At 45.4% G+C, this 24,335-nt stretch overlaps 1 protein-coding gene across 1 annotated transcript in view; it reads left to right on the forward strand.

The window, feature by feature from the left end:
- The first annotated feature begins 1,128 nt into the window (after positions 1–1,128).
- The window catches only part of LOC137675727 (adenosine 5'-monophosphoramidase HINT2-like), a 406,008-nt gene continuing 382,801 nt past the window's right edge, over positions 1,129–24,335 (forward strand). Inside the window, 2 exon segments of the mRNA XM_068421915.1 lie at positions 1,129–1,147; positions 1,824–1,885. Of these exon segments, the coding sequence (XP_068278016.1) occupies positions 1,129–1,147; positions 1,824–1,885 (81 nt within the window).

Raw genomic sequence — 24,335 nt, forward strand, 5'->3', positions numbered from 1 at the left:
CAGCCCCGTCCAGTGACCACTCTGGCTCATGTGGCTGTTTTCCCCCTGGACAGTTCAGCAACGAGTTCACAGCAGAACTAGAAATGAACCCACCGCTTTCCGCTTCCCACCCAACATTCCTCACCCCACATCAAGATGTCCCCCAGTCCTCCCCAGCTCATCGCCCCGTTGGTCCCAGGGGACCCCAGCCAGTCCCACAGTTCCATCAGAGGGGCAGAAACAAGGAGCCCCTCTAAATAAAGCTCTTGGTTAAGCAGCTTTTTCCACCACGGACACTGCTGTGAGTCAGACTGACCCCATGGCTGATCAGCATCATTTCCCTGACCCGGAGCGGGGAGGAGAGCTTCCACAGCTCTCCCATCTTCCTGTCAAGTATCACGCAGAGCGTTAAAACCCGGCCGAGCTGCATGTTCCCCACTGTCACGCACAGCAGGCAGCTACAGGGAGGATTAAGGATTTGCCTAAGAACAGATGGAGGAAAGGCGAGAAACAGGTCACAGGGCTGCTGACACCCAGACCTCTAATGACTCTTTGGAGAATACCTCCATCCTCAAAAATAAATGTGTTTCTAGCACCAATAATCTCCAAAGTAACCTTTGCTACTCACACTCTCATTGAGGAATTAAAAATTCTCCTCCTCATTGTTTTTTTTTAATTTCTTTTTTAATTTTAACTATCCTGATTTGTCTCTGACTGAGACCTCAGAGCAAGCATTCCCAAACCACTCATCACTGGCATGAGCAATTTCAAACCATTCATAGATGCAGGAACTTTTTTTAACAGATAAGTTTATCCCTTCCAATTACTAAAAAATATTTAAAAGTGATACCACAGCAATATTGTGATTGCTTGAGCTTCCAGTGCACCCTCTCACATCACTCAGCAAACTACTGTAAGGTTGAAAACAAGTAGCTTTTAGTCTTGGATGCACCAAGGGCAAAGGAGATAGATTAAGTACAGATCAAATGGACAAATACTCCAGGATGCCCAGACCAGAGCGAGTATCTCCTCAAAGCAGAGGTGACACTACTACCTCAAAACACATTTGATTCATGCTCCTTGGAAACTCCTGGCTCACAAATCCAAAGATATTTGTAAAAACCACCTGATGTAGGGTGGAGAAGGGAGATGGGGGACAACCAGCCATGTGAGTTTTGCAGTGCTAAGACATTCTCAACATGGACTAGATGAGAAGACAAAGCCCCTCTCTATTCTCCAGTCAATGGATGACTCTCACAACCACGTGGAGTCAAATCCCAACCCAGAAACTGCAATTCACACCTCTTGTTAGCAAAGAGGCTGTCCTGGTTTGGCCTAAACCAGGCCGATTTTCCTTTCAGTGATTTTTACTTTCAGCTAAGTCTCCTCTAGGTAACTGCACTTTCTGAAACTAACTGCATGTTTTTGCAGACAGTGTCTGCTTCCAGGACTGATAACGCTCGAAGTTTGTAGTTATCACTGAGGCACCGGTAGGGATGTTGTGCAGAAAGGCTCTTGCTGTACTTGTTCTTGAGAGAAACCAAGGTCACTGCTGAATTCCTCACGGCTTACGAGTGAAGAGCCGAAGGGGGGGTCGCAGCTGCAGGGGGGAGCGGACAGGGCAGGTGACCCAAAATTGACCAACGAGGGTATTCCATCCCATACACGTCATTCTCAGTATAAAGCGGGGGGATCACGAGGGTCTCGCTCTTTTTCTGCTATGGCCGGTGTCCAGGGAGGACTCCGTCTGTTTTCCTGCTGCCCCTGATCCCGATCCGTGCATTCCTGAATCCAGCTCTCGACCGTCGCTAGGCCCAGCCTGGGCCTTCCCAGAGCCTGCCCTGCAGTGCCGGTGGTGACGTGGCTGACTTCAGGGGAGCTCAATCTTGGTTTTGTATATATATTTGTATATATTTGATTATTTCTATTGTTGTTATTATACTCTTTTTCATTATTATAGTTTATTAAAACTGTTTTAACTTTCCAACCCAGAAGTCTCTCTCCCTTTTCCCTTTCCCTCTGGGGGGAGGGGGGGGGATAACAGAGAGCATCTGCCACAGGTTTAATAGCCGGCCCAGCTTTAAACCATGACAAGGCAGAACCCAGCTGAGTTTTCTGAAGAGTCAATGAAGCTCCTGAACAACCTGTAATCAGCTCAAATGCACCCTGACTGCGTGTGGGTGCAAAGGGAGCCAGGGATCAGCTGGGGAAATCTGACTCTGGCTTCATCACTTGCAGGTAGAGCACGCCCTGCCAGGGACCAGTACTGGGATCACTCTCCTGGGCTTCTCCTCGAACAGTCCTGTTGCTGTCAACAGATCCAATTCTGCTCTCTCAAATCCACTGGTCCTGCTAAAACCACCCAGGCAATAACATATCTTTATCCTTCTCTCTACTGTTGGGTAAGCAAAGCAACACTGGGGATGTACCCGCCTCTGAGAGAAAGCAAGTGGGAAACCTGGGCAAACAGGACTTTCACTGCAGCAACACAGAAGGTAGCCTTTCAGTGATGAAGTCCCCAGGATTCCTGGTGGATGCCAAACCCTCTCTGGAAGCAAGGGTCTGTTTAGTGACAGCAAAGCTGAAGGAGATGATGAGCAGGGACAAGGTGCTAATGGCTGAATTCAGCAGCATGGCTTTGGGATTAAAGAAGGGGGCTTAGAAGAAAAGCAACCTGGGAGGGTGTGCAGATCACATTATACAGAAATATCAGAGCACAAAACTTCCATCTAGTTTTAAGATTCCCAGTTTCTTTCGTTGGACCAGCAAGTAAACCCCTGCATCTCACCTCTCCCAGGAGCATCATCACATCCCACCCAGCCAAGTCCCCTCACAAGACATTGCTAAGAACATCAGAGTCTCCTCTGACCCTTCCTCTCCCTCTTTTAGGTGACCTGAGTTAAACCAGCATCCCATCTTCACCTAGAGCAGGCCAACACCCACTTACCAAAATAACCACACACTTGGACCTAATTAGTAGGTGCTAAAAAGCAAAATTGGAGGTGGGCAAATCTCCCACAGCTTGATGCACCACCCTTGGTAACCGTGTAGTTAAAACAGCTTCAATTAATGCATTGTTTGTGGGGGTTCTGCACACCTACAGCCCTCCCCAGTCTCACCCCCCACAGCAGAATGACCTGCAGATACAATGCTGAGCCTGAGGGGTAAGAGAGAAGTTGCTTTTTCACCTCATTTAGGAAGCCCCTATTTGTCATCCTGGAAAATCTGCCTTTCCTCACTCCTGCACAACAATAACGATCAGAGATCCAAAAGAAGATTCATTGCCTTTTTAGGACATTTCTAAGCAACAACCTTTGTCAAAGCACCATAACTGCACCAGCTGCTGAATACACAGGTGGTGAATTATTTTCCATAATCATTTCCAAGCTGGGCAAGATTTGCAGCATGCAACACCTGAGCACAAATTACTCCTCAGAGAAGAAATCTAATGCTCTTTGCAAATCTTGTGTCTTAATAATGATCCAGAACCTTGTACTTGGTAGAGCCCCAACTGTTAGAAATGTTCTGAAAGAGCATAAAAGTCAGTTCCTCCTTCCCCACCCTCCTAAAACCTGAATTCCAGGTTCCGCAGTTCTGCTGCAGGAATGCGATTACCACACTTAAATGGTGGCGGCAGCGTCGAAATGCCACAAGCTTTGGGGCTGCATTGCTCTTCGTAGGATAAAAAAAAAAAAACCCAAAGGACTGGTCTGGGTCACCCCAAATTCAGAGGCTGCAGACATGCAGAAGGATAATTACTGATCATCCCTGGAGCCAGCTGACCTAATAGCTTCAATCACAATTAGAGTTCCCCTACAGCAGAAGAAAAGGTACCAGAGGCACTTCTAGGAGGACAGGAGGCTGTTGTTTGATTTTAAAAAAGCCAAGCAATGATGCTAATGTGAGGTACACCTGAGCTAACGCTCAGGGGATTTCCACACACACAGTGGGATGCTCCAGTGTTTCTCTGCGGGTGTTTCAAAAAACCACCCCATGACAAACATACACGGCGAGATCATATTACTCAATGCGCAGCAGCAAACCTGGCCTCCTGCGCTGTTCAGGAGGGTGATAACAGTCACCTTGAACATATGCACCAATAAATTGTGCTGAGCCCCCACAAAGCAGGCACAGGACTGGAACAGGGCGAGCTCCTCACTACAACCAGCAGCAAGTCCCATATTTACCAAACAGGGCACAACACCCCATGAGACCTCAGGGTTTAATTCAAGCAGTATTTCAATTATTTTTTTTTCCCCACATAGCTTCTCTCTTTGGGAAATCTCTGGTTCTTCTCTTCAATTCTTCCTTGCTTTAGAAAAAGTAGAGAAGAGCAGAGCAGAGGGGTGCTGCTGTGCTGAGCCCTAACCCGGGCTGTCACCGGCACGTTGAAAGCATCCTGTGTAAGACACTACTTTGAACATACTCAAGCACTACAAAGCAGATGTGAACGCCCAAATCATGCTACCGATACACACAAGAGGTTTACCTGGGCCCCTTCTTTAAGAGCAGCGCACAAGTCCCTGGCTGATGACAAGGGGGGGGGGGGTGTTACACAAACTTCCCCACGCAGGCCCCGCTGTCACGAGGCAGCTGTGCCACCAGCCGCAGAGACCCCAAACCAACAGGGGTTAGGCTAAAAAGTACACAGCCCCACCCTTGGTTTTTTTGCTCGCTTGTAAGTAATTATTGAGGAAGCAATTTGGGAAGGCGTAATTGTAGCAAAACATAGTTGGAATGAAGTTCTCCGCCGTTTTCCTCCCCCAAATACTCCTCGGCCCAAACTGGGAGGGCAGCCCCCGTGTAATGCCCTCACCCCACTGCAGCCAAACAGCCCCCTTTGTTTCCAGTCACAAAATCAGCTTGTAGATTACTTTAACGACACACCTTTAAAAAAACGACTAAAAAAAGCTACAACATTAAAAACACTGTGCCAAAAAAAAACCCAAACTCCAGCACCATTTTTTTCCTCAGAAATTTAAAAAAGCAAAACTTCTTGTTCTTTAAAAATATATACGTAGGGTTTGCTATAGAAACGCATGAGAGTTACCTGCACACACGAGTCACACGCCCTAAACTAAACGCCAGATTAACTCTGGAAACTCCGCTTAACCAGAACGTGGCCATGTCCCACAGCACCGTCTCACTCTCCCAGAGCCCTTTATTGCACCCAACACCTGGGACCGCAACCCCCGGCTTCGGGGTCTCCCCCCCCGACCCGCACCCCGAGGCTCCAGCACCCTATCGCGATACCCAGAAGGCGAGGCTCAGCAGCAGCAGCACGGTTTTGGAGGTGATCACGCCACAGTCCATGTCGTGGGGTGGAGGAAGAAGCTCTAGGGCGGCTGAGCCGGGACCGGCTTTGGGTCCCGTCCGGGGCTGCCCCCAGAGCCGCCCCCGGAGCCCGCCCCGTCCCTTCCCACGCCCGGCAAAGGCGGGCAGTTGTTTCCCCGTAGCCAACAAAGCAGTTTCCCAAGCAGGAGGTTGAAAAGAGCCGGGAACAAATGTCAAAGCAAATTAGCGTTGACTCTGGCGTGGTTTATTTTTATTTTTTTTTTAACTTCTGCAACTTTCAATCTCGGTTAAACGGAGATTTTGTGAAAAGCTCGCACTGCTGTTAGCGGAAAATAGTAACCAAGAAAACTCTCCAAACCAAATGATAGTTTAGAAAGCCGACATTGGTTTATTGCAGCGCTGGGTGCATGGGGGATCTCTCCTCCTAACATGCACACCGAGGGACAAAAGCACACTCATTATATACATTATAGAAAAGTGAATATTCATATAATTCCCAAGAAAAGCCCACCTATTCCAAGAAACCTTATGCATATGCTAATACATTATGTAATTGTCTTTGTGCATGTGTACTAAATTGGGGAAGGGGTCTCTGGAGGTCATAATTCCCCCATAGTGATGCTGTCCACTGTATGACCCTGCTTCTGCGCGAGCATGGTTGGTGCCTTTCTGCTGACACATGCAGGTGGCTCCAAGGAAAAGATCCTGTTCTGGTCCTTATAGGATTTATCTCTGCTCCTGGCACCAGAGCTGTGAATCAAGTCATTTAAGACACTACAAAGATGTTGTTCGCAGTCTTGTTTATCTTTGGCCCTTCTTTGTAATTAGTGAGGAATTTAACAGAGACCTTGGATTCTCTAAGACTAAGTGCAAGCAAGAGTCAGTGATAGCTGTAACTTTAAGCGTTATTAGTCCCAGAAGCGGACCCTGTCTGCAAAACATGCCGTTAGCTTCAGAAAGTGCAGTTATTTTAGCTGAAAGGAAAATTACTGAAAGGAAAGTTGATTCTGTCTAAAGGTGACACAGAGTAGGCCTTTTAGGGCCTACACTGAGGCCTACTTTTACTAAACTGTCTGGTATCACTGTGGCTAAAAGGTTTCCACCCAATCTGCCTTCCAGGATTGTTAACCCACAGCTGAGCGTCTCCCTTCATCCAACACTTCTCAACCCTTCTGGTTTGGCACCGTCTCATGCCGATCTTCCCAACCACACGCACCATGAACAGCGGGAATACAGCTACAACGCGGGTTTGGATGCTCAACAGCACGTCCTAACCACTGAAATGTGAGGCTGAGCAGCCACAGGGAGACGAATTTGAATTTGGTGAATGCAAAGGGCATGAAAACATCGCTTTATTGCCATCAGTCGAGCCTTGTGCTTTTGAAAACAAGCCGAAGGTGTAGGGCCAGCAGCCAGAGGTTTGCTTTGCAAAACCTAACTGAGCTGAACCCAACTCTCCTCTCGGATGCAGGATGCAGCGATAACAAGTTTCCCATCTTTGCCCCTTCCCAGCAAAAATAGATGAGCCAGTTTCCTTCGGGAGTTACGGATTTCAGAGGGGTTGTGCTGAGCGAGCTTTCCAGTGGGAAATCACGGAAAGGGAGATCACAGACAGTCTCTGCCCGCAGCCTGTGAATTTAAGCCAGGCAAAGCCACTGCGGCTTTGAAAGGCAGCCCTAGGGTCTGTGCCGGGTGCTGAAATCACAAAAATCCCCACGCAGAAAGCAGGGTGAAGCCCATCTCCGCAATGAAATTCCTTTAAGAGTAAAGATCAGCGCAAAGTCAGAGCCCAATGACTGCTGACAGAGCTCCTCCTGCCAGCAAGCCTGTCTCTGTCAGGATAATTTCTATTACGGCAACAAATATTAAAAGAGTGCATAATTATGGAGTATTTAATTTTTAAAAGTCAGCATTTTCACTTTTCCTTGCAGCGTGACAGGCTGAGGTGTTAATAAAGCAAGGAAATTGCCTGGAAACCATTTCTCTTCAGAATTTTATGGGAATGACTGGTAATCTGGGGGAAATGCTTTAAGTTAGAATTAAAGGGCAAATCCTGAAGTTTCATTTGAAATGAAATCTAAAGGAATAATAAAAAAACCCAAAGAAACCACCATTTCAATCAACCCCCAACTTTCTTTAATACCAAAATATTGTTTCCATTTCTGTTGCTTGTTACTTCTTTATTTTATTTAAAAATAAAATAAAGGTAGTTTCACAATGAGAATGAAATAGAGATGTTAATCAAAATGTTACCAGCTGTACGCTGTTTCTCTCAAAGCAAAATGTTATTAAAATCAACGACAGCTCATTTTTTATTAAAGTTGGCCTCGAAAGTAACTTGCCAGAACAAGGATGTGCCTGTGGAGATGTATCCCAACCATCTCCGACAGCCCCGGTTATGATATTCTGCACCATTCTCCACCAAATTAGTCTGAAAATCAAGAGATTCCTGTTGAACATGGGATTTTTTAAAAAGCAGTAAGCTGGAAATTTCACAGTCAATGTTGGAAAGGAGTGGAGAAAAAAGGAAATTAAAAGTATCTAACACGATAACAGAAAGTTAGCTTAAAAAGAAGCTCGGTTTCCAGAGCTGCTCGCTGCCTTGGGACCTTTTGCCCTGGATGAATTGGGTGAGTTTAAGTCTGAATTTGGTTTAGGAAATATGTTGGGAAAACAACAGGTATCCCACTGATTTATTTATTGCATGTTTTGCAACACGTAAGCTCAACGGTTTGCACTGGAAGCCGTTAACATTTGGTAGGAAAAGCATCTTTACATTTTGCCTTGTCCACCAAGCATCAACCATGTAAAGACAAAAATTCCTGTCTCCACATCAGACCATGTATCTGAAAATCTTTCTTTTTAGTTTTCTTCCTGCTAGACTAAATAACTTGTCAGCTCAGGTATTTTCCAGATCTGATTCTCTCCCATTGAGCCCCATTTTTCTTGAAGTGCCTAAAAGCAGGGAGCGTGTTCCCCGAGGGTTTATCTGTGCTGATGAGGACGTCGGAGCCTTCTGGCTTCTCCTCCAGTGCCGTGGCGTCGCTGACTCACTTCCAGCTTGTGATCATCTACTGCTCCAGATCGATTTCTGCCAAAGGAACCGCTTCTGAGCCAGCTGTTCCCCATCTGCTTCTCCTGATATTCCTGCCATTGTGGGCGACCCTGCCCTTGTCCTTCCTGCGCCACATCCCATTTTTCATCCCTTTCCTCCAAATCCTCAAGGTCATTTGGAAACTCCATCCCTACTCCAGTTCTATCCCTCACCACCTCCACATGCTCTCCAGATTTAAATTCTCTGTTCTCTCCACCGGGTTATTACTGAAATTAAAACCCACGAGAGGTGGGTGCAGAAACCCAGGTAACAGGGAACCGTGGGTGACTGTCCCCGGGCCGGGGATTGCTCCCGATGGGCAGCGGGGATGAAGCTGCCGTGGGGTGCGAGAGGGTGTTAAAAGCCTTATCATATGATATTTATTGCTTCTTTCCCCACAAGGCCTGTTACCCATCACAGAAGGAAATGAGATTAAAGTGAAACCATTTCTCCTTGACAAATCTACACTGGCTTTTATTCATCTCCGTATTTTCTTCTAGCTGCTTACGAATGATTTCCCAATTACTTATTCCACGGTCTCTTTGATGTTGTTTTTCAGGAACTGAAGTTAATTGGCTTGTAATTTCCAAGCCCTTTCCTTTTTTTTTTTTTTTTTTAAAATAGAGCCTATATTCCCCCTTTCTCAGCCTGCCAGCACCTCGCCTCCCTCCCAAAACCCCTGCTGCAAACAGCTCTGAGACAGCTGGAAACATGTTTTAAGTTATCTAGGGTAAAGCCCATCACACAAAGCTCGTTTGAGAACCATCGATTTATAAAAGCACTGCGTAATTTCTCAGAGTGGTTTGGATCTCTTGAAAATACTCATGTAAAGATAACGGGAAGGCAAGTTTACAGTCAGCAGAGATAGCTTTTTAGCTAAAACCACTGAAATAATATTTTACAGAGATCACAAAATTAGCGAAAAGTGAAGTTTGAAAAACTCGGAACTCAAATACTTTCTGTTCCTCTTTAAATACTCTAGCTGGGTTACACACTCAGTTCTTGTCCCAGTCGTGAAAAAATGTGTTTCCCAGCAACAAATATTCACATTTTCTCATTTTTTACAGTAGGGAAATTGTTCCCACCTGGAGTTTAATCAGGAAGGCAAGGACTCTACCTGGCTCTCCATCCCACATCAGCAGAGCACCCACCATGGCAGCTGTATTCACCGGAGCGTTCACGTGCGAGGGTTTGCAGTTTAGACCTTGCCATCGTGCTAGACGTAGAATTTTGTTTTCTACCATACTTCAGTACTCTGCTGAGCAGGTACTATAGATAATGCTGCACCGACCCCGAAGCTGTGACTGCAGCGATTTCAAGCCCCACGCTCCACTCTGCTCCATCGACCCTGATTTGGAGGGGAATTTTGACCATGCCACCGGTCTTACGCCACTTGCTGACCTGGTGACCGAGGACAGCCAGGTAGGACGTAGGTGATGAAACCCTGCAAGATGCCTGGTTAGGTCTTCTGTGATATTTCATTGTAGTTAAAAGATACGGCTAAAGCAATTCAAAGATGTTTTGGTCTCTGGGTTCCAGTGGCAGCAGTGAAAGGCTGGCACCTAAAACCAGCTGAGGCTCCGAGGCTGTGTCCAGCACAGGAGTTAAACCAATAGCTCTAGAGGGACAGGAATACTGGAAGCACTGGGTACCAGCAAGCCTGGGAAGGAGGACAGAGTCTTCTCGGTGGAACCTGGAGCACGCAGGGAGGAGAAGTAGTTTGCTGAGGAGAGCACTGGCAGGTCAGCTCTTGGGGCAGGGAGGCAGGGAAGGACCACAGGCAGCTTTTCAGAAATAACTGCAGTTTTAATGGTTGGATCCAGCAAACTGTGTAAATCTGCTGGTGGGGCAGCCCTAAGACACACTGTCCATGTTCATGATGATCCTCTCATGCTGGGATTATTCATGCTGTGTTCCCTTTTTGTGGTTACTCTTTGCTCTTTCAAGGCTGAAAGAAAAGAAAGGAGAAAAACATCTTCTCTACTCGCCCGTGGGCATGGAGAGAGGAGAGCAGCTGATCTTCTCTCCTGCTGTGTGGGTTGGGGGTAAAAAAGAGCGTTTGTCTGATGGCGCATGGCTCAGACGTGGTTGGGGAAGGACTCTGATCTTTACACTTCTACATTTAAACCACAACGACCACACACGACCCGTGCACACAGCTGACACCCACCAGCCAAGGCCAAACATAGACCTGTCCCATCAGCCACCATCTTTCTTCATTCAGAAAGTTTGCAGATCTCTTTTCAGCTCCTAATATTTGAAAGCTGACCAGCTACTCCTGGGTTCCAACTCAAAATTTTTCAGCCTTCACATGAAGCTTGATGAAACATTAAGAATTACTCACCTCCAAATGATGCACCAACACTAGGAGCTTGCGTCTTGCTGACGAGCAATTCCATGGGGAGATACACGGCCGCAACAGAAACACTGGCTTTATGACAGATAATCCCAAAGAATGGTGATAGTCAATGCCGCTTACAGCTGCACGATGAAACATCTGCAGGACTCTTAGGCTGCAGAACTTAGTAGCAGCACGAATACAAATTAATCACGAAGGTGAGAAAGCCAAGATGTGAGGCTGCTTTCTCGGGGGAAAGCGCATAGCTGAGGCTTTGCACCCAGACATGAGGTGCTGGCTGGCAGGTACTGGCTGCGGCACACGGCTGGAAAAAAGGCTTTATTTTTAACTTGTATTTCTGAAGTACGTTAGTAGCAGTTCTGAGCTCTGCTACTCATGCGAAGCATGTCGTTGGAGGCATCTTTGTGTGACTCTCCTCTCCCTATTCCTGACTCGGCCAGTCATGGGGATCTGAGCAAACAGCAAATCCTTCAAAAAAAAATGAATAAAAGTACCCAAAAAACATAAAAAAACAGGAGTCATGATTTCCCTTAGCAAATATTTTGAAGATTGCCTGAAGATGCTGGCAGGAAGGATTAGAAGGGAGCATGACCGGAGGAACCTGAGACGGTCTGGAGTGTGACCAGTGAGGAAACCCCAGGGAAATTCAGAACCAGAGAGGAACTGGCAACTTCTCAGAGCCCCAGCCTGGGAAGCCCAGGGCATCTGCGGCGGGGAGTAGGACTTTTGATCCTGTAGAAGGAAAGGACCTGGTGTGCCCCAAGTGCTGGCTCATGCAGCTGCCGCAGTCCCACACAAAAGGAATAGGCAGCTGCGGTGGGCGGCAAGGAAGGCACAGACTCTGAGATCGAGGATGCAAGGGCCTCAAGCCGAAAGGCCTAAGGCCTTTTATTGTTATGCTACTACCCTATTTAACTGCTACAATGCAGGAGCCAGACTAGGCAGTTCAAGATAACATCAACATTCACACGCTAAGCACTCATCACCCATCCTGGGAAGAGCCACAGTGTCCTGGGCTCAAAACATCAACAACCATTCCCTGTTTTCAGCTCTGTGTTCAGAACTGACCTTCAACACATGTTTACTTCTTTCATGCCTCAAAAGGCCCTGTGAACTGGTCTTGGCTCCTTTATCTTAGAAGCAAGCAAAAACTATTCTCAGTGCAGTGTTCCCAAGCAAATCTTATGCTCCCCAAGTAAAGCACAGCTGTTTGCAGGCTGAGGGTCTTCCACATTTCCCCCTTTTTTGTTTATTCGATGACAAGGGTGGTCATGATGTGGGCTTCGGCTTTTCAGAGTCCTCTGATTGCAGACCAGGTAAAGTGAAGAACTCGCAAACCGAGAGATCTCTGAAGCAGCACCCGGGGCAAAGGCACACAAGCAGGGACGCAGCCACCACGGAGTTCAGTTCCTGCTAGAGAGAGAGTGAGAGAGATTCCGGGCCTGCTGCCTTCACCTGTATATTAGGGATTTCTTGCAGGTGGCATTTTTCCACTGTGCTTTGATCTTTCTCACAGCAGGGCAGGAATCTCAGGCATAAACAATTAGGTGCCTTTGAGTCTTATCACAGGCCTATGTTATCTGAATGCAGATGCTCTACTTGTCCAGCACACAAGACTAAATAACAGTTAGTAGTATGATATACGTGTTTTTTTGACACCCCAGGTGCAAGTCACTTGAGCGTGTTTACAATCCTCCTCGCCAATCTTCCGTTATATTCCCACATTCTACCCCCTCGCTCAAGAGACTGCTTCTCCTGGGGAGTGCAAAGCTGGACGTGCACATTTGGCTTGCGGGGTATAGAGCAGAGTAATGTACAGAGGCACGCAATAAATACATATAGAAAAAGGAATAAACATAGATATCTATACAATAATGCTGTAGCATCACTAATTACAAAGAAGGGCCAAAGATAAACAAGACTCTGAACAACATCCCCGTAGTGTCCAAATTTACTTGATTCACATGCTCTAGAAGAGATAACTGCTGTGAGAATCAAAACAGTATCTTCTCCTCAGAGCCACCTGCATGTGTCAACAGAAATGCCTTAACCACGCTTGCACGGAAGCGAGGTCACACAGCAGACAGCACAACTATGGGGGAACCACGGCCACCAAAGACCACCCAAGACCCCTCGCAGCATGCTACTTGCGTGCTCATCCAGTCATTTCAGCATTCCCCAAGTAATGCTGGGTGTCAGGTTGACTGTTCTACGTCGCTTGCGTGGTCCCTGTACTTTCAGCGTCTGCATTTTGAAACAGTTGGGGTCCCCAGAGCAAGGGATGTTGAAAATACCTTAGACACTCGATTAACATAGATATACAAAACAAAGGGAAGCTTTTACAATTTGAAGAGTGGTAATGGCTGTAAGATAAGGAGGCTCCAGGATAGTCTCACTTCAGATGGCTGGGCCTTGGGATGAGCGGATGCACAGGAAGACAGAGATAAGGGAATTTGCAACCTCAAAGGATGTGGCCTACCTGATCCACCGGCCTTCATCTGAAGACCCCCCCGATGACGACTGTGCATGTGAATGGACATTTGCATATCTCTTGGCTATGTAAATGAGTTCTCGGAAATCCTATGACTATGTATAACTTTATGGTATATAGTCTCTGAAAATTTACCAAACCGGTGGAGCACTCATGGTGGATAATCCCCAGTGCTGCCCAGCGCTGCAATAAAGAATGCCTGCTTAATAACACACTCTGGTATTGAGTTTTCTTTCGGACTCCTTACCCAGCCGCACCTAGCTTCCCACTTCGGTGAGGAAAGTTAGAAAGCAAGGGGGTTTGGAGATCTCCGATTTTTGTATCAGTTTTGGCGAGCCAGCCAGGAGACTCTCTGTCCGGCTGCGGGACCCCTGGGTCGGAGACTCCCTTGGCCGGCCCTGGAGACTTCTCTGGAGGGACTCTCCGATTCAGCCGATCCGTGCGGGGACAGACAAGGACCACTGGTAAGAAAAGGCATTCTTTCTGTGTTTGTTTTGTTTTGTTTTGTTTTTTGTTTCTGTTTTGGGGACCGGTCATTTGGAGCTACTCATAAGTCGCGGTTCGTGAGAACCCCGCCGGGTGGCATACATCTGCATGTACGATTTGTATTAATCATCCGGTTAGTGCAATCGTTTGTTTGTGCATTTGTATTTGATTTTGACATTTGCATGTACGATTCGTATTAATCTTCTGGTTAGTGCGATCGTTTGTTTGTGCATTTGTATTTGGGGCTACTCATAAGTCGCGGTTCGTGAGAACCCCGCCGGGTGGCATTTGGTTACATATGCGTAGTAATACGTATATGTTTGGTATACGCGTATTTGAAAATCTTTGAATAACCTGTGTCGACATTTGTCATCTGGGGAGTAGCAGCTGCTGTTGTTAACTTTGTGATCTCTGTACCTTTGTTGGTCTCCCCGAGGTTTTGGCGGGGGGGCGAGTGAATGTTCGGAGAAAAATTTGTTTATTGTAACTTGACTTTGTATCTGAATTTGTATGATTGTGTGAGTGAGACGTACAAATACGTACGAAGCGAGTGCGGAGTCCAGATCCGCGGTTCTGTTATCCCGCGAGGGAAACAGCCGGAGAAGGACAAAGTGATTGATAAATGTGGGAACCTGAAATACTGTCTATAGTAATTGTTAATCGTTGTCTCTGTGTGTGTAAGTGTTTGGGCCCCAGTCCCTGTCTTTGTGTGTTATAAATTTTTGAATGGGAAACCAACAGGGTGGAGTTTTGAAAAAGAGCCCTTTGGGCTGCATTCTGACTCACTGGAAAGATATTGGGGGACCACCTGGAGGAAGCGCGAGTCGTAAGACTCTGATAAAATATTATAATCAGTGGTGGCCTTTATACAAGTTATATGACGGAGAAAAATGGCCTGTTAATGGAACTTTAGATTACAATGCTTTGTTACAACTTATGTTATTTTTAAGAAGCCAAAGAAAATGGGATGAAGTGGGTTATGCAGATATGTTCTTTACTCTGTGGAATCACCCAGAGTGGCAAAAGGAATGTGGAATTAATTTAGCACCCCAGGACCCTATGGTCCTGGTGATAGGGGAAAAAAAAAAAAAAAAAGCAAGCAAAATGGGAGGTTAAAAGGATGTTGCTTGGCTTGTAGTATTGTACAAAAGTGTTTAAGGGTTGGTGCACAGAATGAAAGACTAGATAGAGAAGGAGATGCTGCTGGGAATTATCGGGATGATCCTGAAAAGGTTGCGAAAGGATCTGAACTAATTGTGAAAACCCAGGAGCCTGACTGGGAGGATGTGGATGCAATGTTGGATACTGCGGGGAATGCGGGGTTTGTGAAAGTGGCCAGAGCCCAGGTGCAGGCTCTGATTCTGGCTGGAATTCTGCCGGGAACAGTGGATCTCTGTTTTTGGGACAATCGGCAGATGATATTAGGAGAAAGCTGCAGAAAGTGCAAGGAATGGCTGCGAGAGATTTAGAGAGGTTGCTGGAGACTGCATGACAGGCGTATCGGAATAGGGAGACTCGGAGGGGGAGTGACGGGCGGAGCGGCTGCCGGTGCTGCAGCGGCTGCTCTGCGCACCACGGGGAGGGGGGCAGAGACCCTCTGGAACTTACCGGGAAATAACACTAACGCTGTGAGACGAAGTGCAAGTGCCCCACCGAGGGGAAATCAACCCCTTCTGAAAGATCAGTGTGTGTATTGAAAGCAGATGGGGCATTGGAAAAGGATTGTCCGAAACTGAAATCAGTAATGGTTACTGATATAGGAGCTGACTGACTGGAACCAGGGGAATCTTCCCTAGCAGAACCCTTGGTAAAAATGCAGCTTGGAAAAGGAGAGAAAACTGTAGAATTCCTAGTAGATACAGGTGCCACCTTTTTCAGTACTGAATCAGACCTTATTGTCAATAAGCAAACAAAATGTTAACATTGTGGGAGCAACTGGGCAGGTTGAGAAAGCTTTCTTTTGAAACCATTAGAATTCAAAATTGGAAAAAGTGTAGGAATTCATAAATTTCTCTACCTGCCTGATGCTCCTAGACCACTTTTGGGAAGAGACTTGTTAGAACAATTGAATGCTGAAATAAAATTAAAAAATGGAGAGATTGAGTTTAAAGTACCAGAAAAGAATCACATTGAAATTTTGTTTGGCTCTCACTGAACCCCAAATTAAGGAAGAAATTATACACGAAATAAAGAACCAGGTATATCCAGGAGTGTGGGCCTCAGGAATGCCTGGAAAAGCTAAAAATGCAGAATGGATTGTTGTTAAACTTAGAGAGAACACGGCCTGTTAGGATAAAACAATATCCCCTGAAACTGGAAGATAGGGGAGGAGTGAAAAGTATTATAGATGACTTGCGTACTTGGCAGGATCCCTTAAAGCGACAGTGTCACTCCCCAACCCGCTTTAAACTTCAGCTTGCGCCCTTCGCCTGCTTTAACTTTGGCTTGCGCTTCTAATCTGCTTTAACTTTGCCTCGTTTCTCCTGTGTACCCTGGATAGGTCTGATCTGTATTATGTGTTCACCTCTCAGGGATGTACCGGGTGGGAGTTCTTGTGTGTGGAGTTCCGGTTTTCTGTGTGTGCCTCTCAGGGATGATTGGGGTGGGGGTTGTGTGATGAAAATCCCTGTTTAGCCAGAGCCTTGTGAAGATTTACGTGCCGCCTCCCTGAGACTATTACCCCCCCCACCCCCGGCTTGTTGTGTTTGTAGATCAGAACTTCATCAGAACTTTGTGGCTTGTGTGCCTGGATTGTGTAACTGGTGCATCCGAATTCTGTGTGGAAAATTGCTTGGTAACTAGGATCTTGTGTGAAACCTGTTTGTGCATCCTGATTGTTGTTGAGAGGGCACGGAGTAAATGCACGCAGACCAATATGATCATTAAGCAGATCTCGTTTATTTACGTATCTGAGGGTACATTTATACTATTCTATTGAGGGTACATTTATACTATTCTATTTTTGTACACACTCTGTGTACATGCCCTTTCTATTATGATTGGTTAGTATGCTTTGTTCACACACCTCTATATTAGTTCTGATTGGCTTATGCTAAAAAGTTATATCTTGCAGGTGCTGCATTCTTTCTTATTTTTCAACTTCCCTATATCTTATTTTTCTCATAGCCAAGGTCCTCAACTTCCCCCATATCTTGTTGGTCTCATAGCTAAGGCCCTTGTTCTGTATTATGATTGGCTAGTTCATCACCACCCCATTACCACCCCCTGGACATGCCTGGACATAGCTCGTTCAGTACCTCGTTCCCACCATTGTCTCGTGGGAACCCCACAAATCCCCCTTTTTGTTTTTGAACGAGCTATGTCCTGTCCTGTCCTTTTTGTCTTTGTTTCTTACTTCAACCTGGTTCCCTGCGTCTCGCAGAGCCCGGTCAGAGAATCCCAGCCTTGGTTACCCATAAATCCTGCTCTCTGTTGTTGTGCCAAAAAGGCTGTATTGACCATTCGTTGCACAGTTTTCTGCAAACATGCAAACAAACAGGGTAACACAAGTAGGATAATGCCTATTATAAATATTCCCATAAGCAGACTCTATCTACAAAACATGCGGTTTGCTTCAGAACACACTGTTATTCTCTGTTATTCCAGCTGAAAGGAAAATTACTGACAGGAAAGCTGATTCTGTGTAAAGGTAACACAGATCAGGCCTTTTAGAGCCTACTCTGAGGCCTACTCTTGTTAAACCATTGCTAAACCATCCGGTACCAATTCCCCGCTTTGGAAGTAGTTAGATTTATTATCTCATTATTTCCATATACTCTTCTCAATGATTGTCTCAGCACAACCCACGCAGATCCCTATGATAACTATAATCACAACTACATAAACTATTCCCTCTAACAATGCGGCTAACCATCCTTTTAGAGACAATCCACCTAATTCTTGCAGGATTTTGTTGAACCAACTATTTCCTGCTGCATCCCTGATTGCCCTGCTGTCTTCTGCTACTCTCTGTCGGATCTCCGGATCTAGATTCCACCTCCACATATGGTTTAATACATTTGATCGGAAACCATCGTACTCCTGTGCCTGTAGAGACAGAAGCATAACCTCGACCCATTAGTAATAGTTACCCTGGTCCCAACCACTCGTTAGTACCTGGTTCCCTATACCACACTTTGCCTTTGTTTTGCACATAGCTTGCTCCCTGTTGAACTGCCTCCCAATGTATTACAATTGGGGGTCGCTCCTTATCTCCTGCTAAAGTTAAATGGTTAAGTACATAAGCAGCTCTTGCAAGTCTCTCAGAAGGTTCAGTCTCCTCTCCCCCTTTTTGTTTTTGCAGAAGCTGTTTCAATGTACTATGAGCACGTTCCACAATTGCCTGACCCGTAGGCGAATGAGGAATCCCAGTGACATGTGTAATACCCCATAGTTGACAAAATTGATGAAAAATCTGTGAACAATATGCTGGTCCATTATCAGTCTTAAGTTGTTGTGGAACCCCAAGACTTGCAAAGCAAGCAAGTAAATGTCGTTTGACATGATGATCTGTTTCCCCAGTTTGTGCTGTTGCCCATATAACATGTGAAAACGTGTCAACAGATACATGAACATATTTGAGCCTTCCCAATTCTGCAATGTGAGTAACATCCATTTGCCACAGTTGCAACGCACTCAGTCCTCGAGGATTTACCCCTATTCCAATTCCCATGCCAATTTTCTGACAACTAGGACAAGCACTAACTAATTTACATGCTTGTGCTATGGTGAGCTGAAATTGTTTCGCTAGCATTTTCGCTGATTGATAAAAGAATTTATGGGATAGGTGTATTTGTTCAAATAAATTTGGTGATATTTGCGTATAGGATACAAGTGTGTCTGCTTTATTATTGCCAATGCTCAAACCTTGATCAAATTGATGACTACGAATGTGAGTAACAAAATAAGGTATCTCTCTGAGGTTTATTGCCTGATGCAACTGTAGCAAAATGGTGTAAAGTCGCATATTCTTCACTGGTCGTATAAAAGCTCTTTCAATTCGATTTACAATGTCTGCTGCATAAAGAGAGTCTGTTACAATATTGACAGGTAAATCCTTCCATTTTACAAAAACCTGATATATCGCAAAAAGTTCAAGTGTCTGCAATGAGTCCTCAGTTTGTCCTGAGAATTTGCAATGTTTCCATTGTCCATCCTCTTGCCAGGTAATAACTGCTGAATGTGATCGCTTTCCTGCATCAGTAAAAACAGTTAGTCCAGTCACAGGTATCTCTGATCTGATAGGTTTTTCTTCCCAATCCTGTTTGCAAATAAACTGTAGCTTTTTATCTTTTGGTAAATGTGTTAACAATTGTCCAGTAAAGTCCTGTAAGGCCATTTGAAAAATAGTTGAGTGATTTGTTAACCACTGTAGATATTCCTTCTTGATAGGTAAATAGATAACATCTGAGTCTAGTCCGGTAATGTCTGTAATTCTTTTATGCACTTTGACAAGCAATTGTGCTATTGCTTCCACTCTGGAAACCAAAGAGTCCACTCGGGCATTGCCTTCTGCAATAAACCCAGGCAAATTAGTATGATTTCTTACATATAAAACATAAAACAATGCAGTTCGGATTTGAATTTCTTGTCACAAAGCTCGCAGCAATTCAAAAACACACTGATTACATGTATTGTCTATAACAGATCTATCCAATTGTTTTACAATGCCAGCTACATATGCTGAATCAGTAACCAAATTAAAGGGAATGGGAAAATTCTGAAATACTTCTAATACAGCTTGTAATTCTGTTACCTGAGGTGAACCCTTTTGTTGTACTACCATAGATTCCCACTTGCCATCAGAATACCAGACAAGGCCCGCCTTGCCTGTGTTCCCAGATCCATCTGTAAAAATGGTAATTCCATCCACGGGAGTGTCTGAACACCACACTCCTGTGGCAATTGGAAGTTCCGCACTCAATTTTATAACAGGATGGGAGGGCAAGTGGTAAACAACCTGTCCCGAGAAATTCTCCATAGCTGTTTGCAAAGCAAAGCTATTAGCCATACACCACTCAAAATATTGAGCTGCAATAGAAACAGTTAGTGATGCAGGATCTCTGGCCACAAGCTCCCGACATTGCATCCGTCCTTTGATGAATAATCTGTGCCAATAGCTCTGTAACGAATCTGATCATTCTGAATTCCATTGACCAATTATTGCATACGGAATTTGCCTATCAAACAAAGTGATAATTTGTATTTCCTGATTCAAATCAATACGATGTATAAATTTGGAATGTAGCCTGCTTTCTATTTCTGTAATCAGTTGCTGTACCTCTGAAGTAGTGTGTCGTGGCGCTGTTAAAGTTGTGTCCCCTGCTAACAATTGGAATAGAGACTGCAATTGTGACCACGTAAGCCCCAAGTACGGCCGCAGCCATAACTTGAGCCTTATGTTCCACAGTACCCACTTTTGCACATGCCTTTATCATAGCATTCAAATCTGTTTTTCCAGGTAAAGCTTCAATGATCTTTTGACAATCAGCATTAGCATTATCCCTGTTTACCACAGGTCCAAGGCTTGGCAGCCGCACAGGTTAACCCTGCGTAGAAACACCAGTCCTGCGCTCCCTGCGGTTTGGGCTGCGAGTTAACTGCTTAGGCCTGGAACTGGTTGGGAAGATTCATTTGTGTGAGCACACAGTTCCCCCCCCCCGCGTTCTTTCTCCAGTTTCCCTGTATTCTGCAGCTGGTTGTTATCAGCTGACCTTGAGCATTATACTGAGACCTGCACAGCTTCACAAAATGCCCCAGCTTCCCACAGCAATGACACATCAAAACAGAGTTATCTCTCCCACTCAGCTTCAACTTCTTAAGGCAGTTTTTCTTAAAGTGACCTTCCTGTTCGCATGTATAACAACGAAGAACTACCTTAACTGCCGCCACAAAAGTTTTTGCTAAATGCTCCATCTGAAATGTAGTGGTTCCTACCTTCCCGCAAGCATCCATTAGTTCAGTTAAGGTGGCATTACGATTTGCCATCCCTGCAACAACTTTTCTGCAGTCCTCACCTGTGTTGTCTTTCGCTAAGTATAGTGGTAATGCTTCTTTTACAATTTTCCAATCTAACAGTTGCCAAATATTTCTTCCCTCAGGACCCGCACCCACAATCACCGGATATGCTTGTGGAATTATAACTCCTTCTAATAACGCATCTCGACGCATCTCGAATGATCCCCTTCCATTTTACTCCTCCCCCCCTTCCCCCGTATACGCGGGCGGACGCTGATTCTCTCCCTCACCTCCCACATTACCAGATGGACGCAGACCTCCCCCCCAGCCCTGATCTAAAGGCGGAGTAGGGAATTGTAAAGGAGGTTGAGGTGGCCCTAATACTTGTCCCGAACACAGAGGGGGGTTTTGGGGAGACATAGTCACGTGTCCCGAGGCGTTGGCTGTACGATGCTGCTGCAATTCCGTCTTTAATTCTTCCAGTCGTCTACCAAGCTCTGTAACGTCAATTTCGTGTCCATTTCGTGATGGTAACGGTCCTTTAAGTCCTTGTGACTCTGGTACTGCTGACTCTGTAACTGGAGACTTTAACGGTGGTTGTTTAGCGCCGTAATGTAAACTTTGTTCAACAGACTCAGGAAACGCCGAATCTGGTAAAGGTGGATACGAAGCAGGTTTACCCTCCTTCTTGTCCTCCTGCTCAGCCTCATCCGTAGAGAGATCAATGAGAGGGAGGGGGTTTCGGAGGGGGTTTCGGCCAAGTCTCCTGTTCAGCGTCTGAATCAATTAGTCCAAATCGAGTTCGTGTTTTAGGGCGCACTACCGGTTCTGATGGATCTGTATCTATGTTACTCGCTCCCCGCTCCTCAGCTTTTTTCGGAGCCGCCCGTACCGACGGCGATAAAGGAGCTGTCACTGGTACAGCCACTGGGGCCGTGGGAGGTGTTGGTCCCGCAAACAGTGAGGGGGTAGTAGGCGCTTGCAGTCCTAAAGCCATAAAAGCTGTATGTGTGACTTCTCTCTCTGCTTTTATTCCTTTTAACGCTTCGCTAACCAGCCTCCATGTAGTAGACAATTTATAGGCTTCCTTATCACCATTTGACACCGCATCCCAGAGAGAGTCACCAATCTTCTCCCATAAAGGCACTTCAAAGACATCATTAAAGGTTGTAAAATGTCCTTTATCTTTTTCCCAAGACAGTAACTGCTTTAACGCAGTTTCATCGTATTTAATTCCTCTCACAGAGAGTATATGTTGGAGGAGTTTCACCACTGCCACTTCTGTCTTGGTCAGGGTAGACCCCATTCCTCCCCCAGCTGCCTGGGAAGCCCTACCCAGGTTTTCCTTTGCTAGCAAAACTCAGGCTTACCGCATCCGTTCCTGCCGGTGCGAAAATCCAGTGCCGGGGCAGCACTCTACAGCTGGCTTCCTCTCACCCTTTCCTTTCGTGCCGTTGTCCGCTGCTTCTCCGCAGTCTCCGGGCCGAAGGCCCCTGGTCCGGGGGAAAGTCCCTGTTCGGGCGCCACTTGTTGAGAGGGCACGGAGTAAATGCACGCAGACCAATATGATCGTTAAGCAGATCTCATTTATTTACGTATATGAGGGTACATTTATACTATTCTGTTGAGAGTACATTTATACTATTCTATTTTTGTACACACTCTGTGTACATGTCATTTCTATTATGATTGGTTAGTATGCTTTGTTCACACACCTCTATATTAGTTCTGATTGGCTTATGCTAAAAAGTTATATCTTGCAGGTGCTGCATTCTTTCTTATTTTTCAGCTTCCCCATATCTTATTTTTCTCATAGCCAAGGTCCTCAACTTCCCCCATATCTTGTTGGTCTCATAGCTAAGGCCCTTGTTCTGTATTATGATTGGCTAGTTCATTACCACCCCCTGGACATGCTCGTTCAGTACCTCGTTCCCACCATTGTCTCGTGGGAACCCCACAGATTGTCAGGGTCCTATACTTACTTGCAAGTATCCTTGGTGATCAAAATAACATTGCTAGACATAAAATACATATCTAAAGAATATATCTGTTAGATCTCATTGCACACATTTTTCCCCAAACCACGCATGCGCCTTCCAGCCCTTCCGGGAGAAGGTGCTGGAACATTCCTTATTGGGTTGGGGGTGTGGAAATCCATTTTCCTACTGCGTATGCAGACCCCAACTCCAGCAGACCAGGGCAGCATGGCCACCAGTCTCTCGGTCGCAACACAGGCAGCGAACTCATCTGCGAATAGCCAAACGAATCATAAGAATTAAAAAGGACAGAATGTGGCTGTCACCAGGAGCTGCAATTACGCTTCTGGTTGCACTCTTCCTTTCAACTTTTATTTTAATCATTCTTGGAATACTTAATCTTCTGGCTTATTATGGTTATGATTTATCCTGTAATTGTCATTGGCCTTGTGTTTGCAATTGTGGACAATCACCTCCTTCTTCTGATCCCCCAGAGCCATAAACCTCCAACATGGCCTGAGATACTTTCTATTCTCTTTCAATTGTTGAGATATTGTTAAGTTTCTGTTCTCTTTAAACTGTTGCTCTTTAGATTGTTAAGATATTGTTAAAAATTTGCCAAGATTGTTAAGATATTGTTAAGATAATTACTATGTACATATCAAGACAGTGGACGAAGCTGTCCACCCGGTATGTAAGTGTGTCCTGTTTTATTTGTTATGTGGAACAATATTTTAAGTTTGCTTTATTGTTAAAATACAAATTTCCATATGAGGGCTGCCACATTTTTCAATACTAACTTTCATGAGAGAGATAAATAATGTTTGCCTACAACTTTCTGTTTGAAAAAGCAATAAGCAGTATTTTAAACTAATGTCTGAAGACTAATTTTGTTTGAATTTATTTCTGTCTGACAAATTGTCGATTGACATATTTCAGTTGTTAAACGATGAAACGAAGAGGCATTGCCTTCGTGTAGTATTCTTTTCATGACTTCCAAGTGCCCAGTGAATTAAGCACATTCTGTTTTAACATGTTATGTGGTTGTGTAATGTTGTTGTCCTTATTGTGTATTGTCACCGTTATTACTGTACAACTTGTACCTACCTCATCACTGGGTGGCATTGAATACACCAACCGAAGCCATCCGTTGTACAAATTGTTTGAATCTGTTGATTGCGGCGGGCGGCAAGGAAGGCACAGACTCTGAGATCGAGGATGCAAGGGCCTCAAGCCGAAAGGCCTAAGGCCTTTTATTGTTATGCTACTACCCTATTTAACTGCTACAATGCAGGAGCCAGACTAGGCAGTTCAAGGTAACATCAACATTCACACGCTAAGCACTCATCACCCATCCTGGGAAGAGCCCACAGTGTTCTGGGCTCAAAACATCAACAACCATTCCTGTTTTCAGCTCTGTGTTCAGAACTGACCTTCAACACATGTTTACTTGTTACATGCCTCAAAGAGCCCTGTGAACTGGTCTCGGCTCCTTTATCTCAGAAGCAAGCAAAAACTATTCTCAGTGCAGTGTTCCCAAGCAAATCTTCTGCTCCACAAGTAAAGCACAGCTCTTTGCAGGCTGAGGGTCTTCCACATTTCCCCCTTTTTTGTTTATTTGATGACAAGGGTGGTCATGATGTGGGCTTCGGCTTTTCAGAGTCCTCTGATTGCAGACCAGGTAAAGTGAAGAACTTG

This window comes from Nyctibius grandis, chromosome W, assembly GCF_013368605.1.
Source record: "Nyctibius grandis isolate bNycGra1 chromosome W, bNycGra1.pri, whole genome shotgun sequence".
NCBI classification, from domain to species: Eukaryota; Metazoa; Chordata; class Aves; order Nyctibiiformes; family Nyctibiidae; genus Nyctibius; species Nyctibius grandis.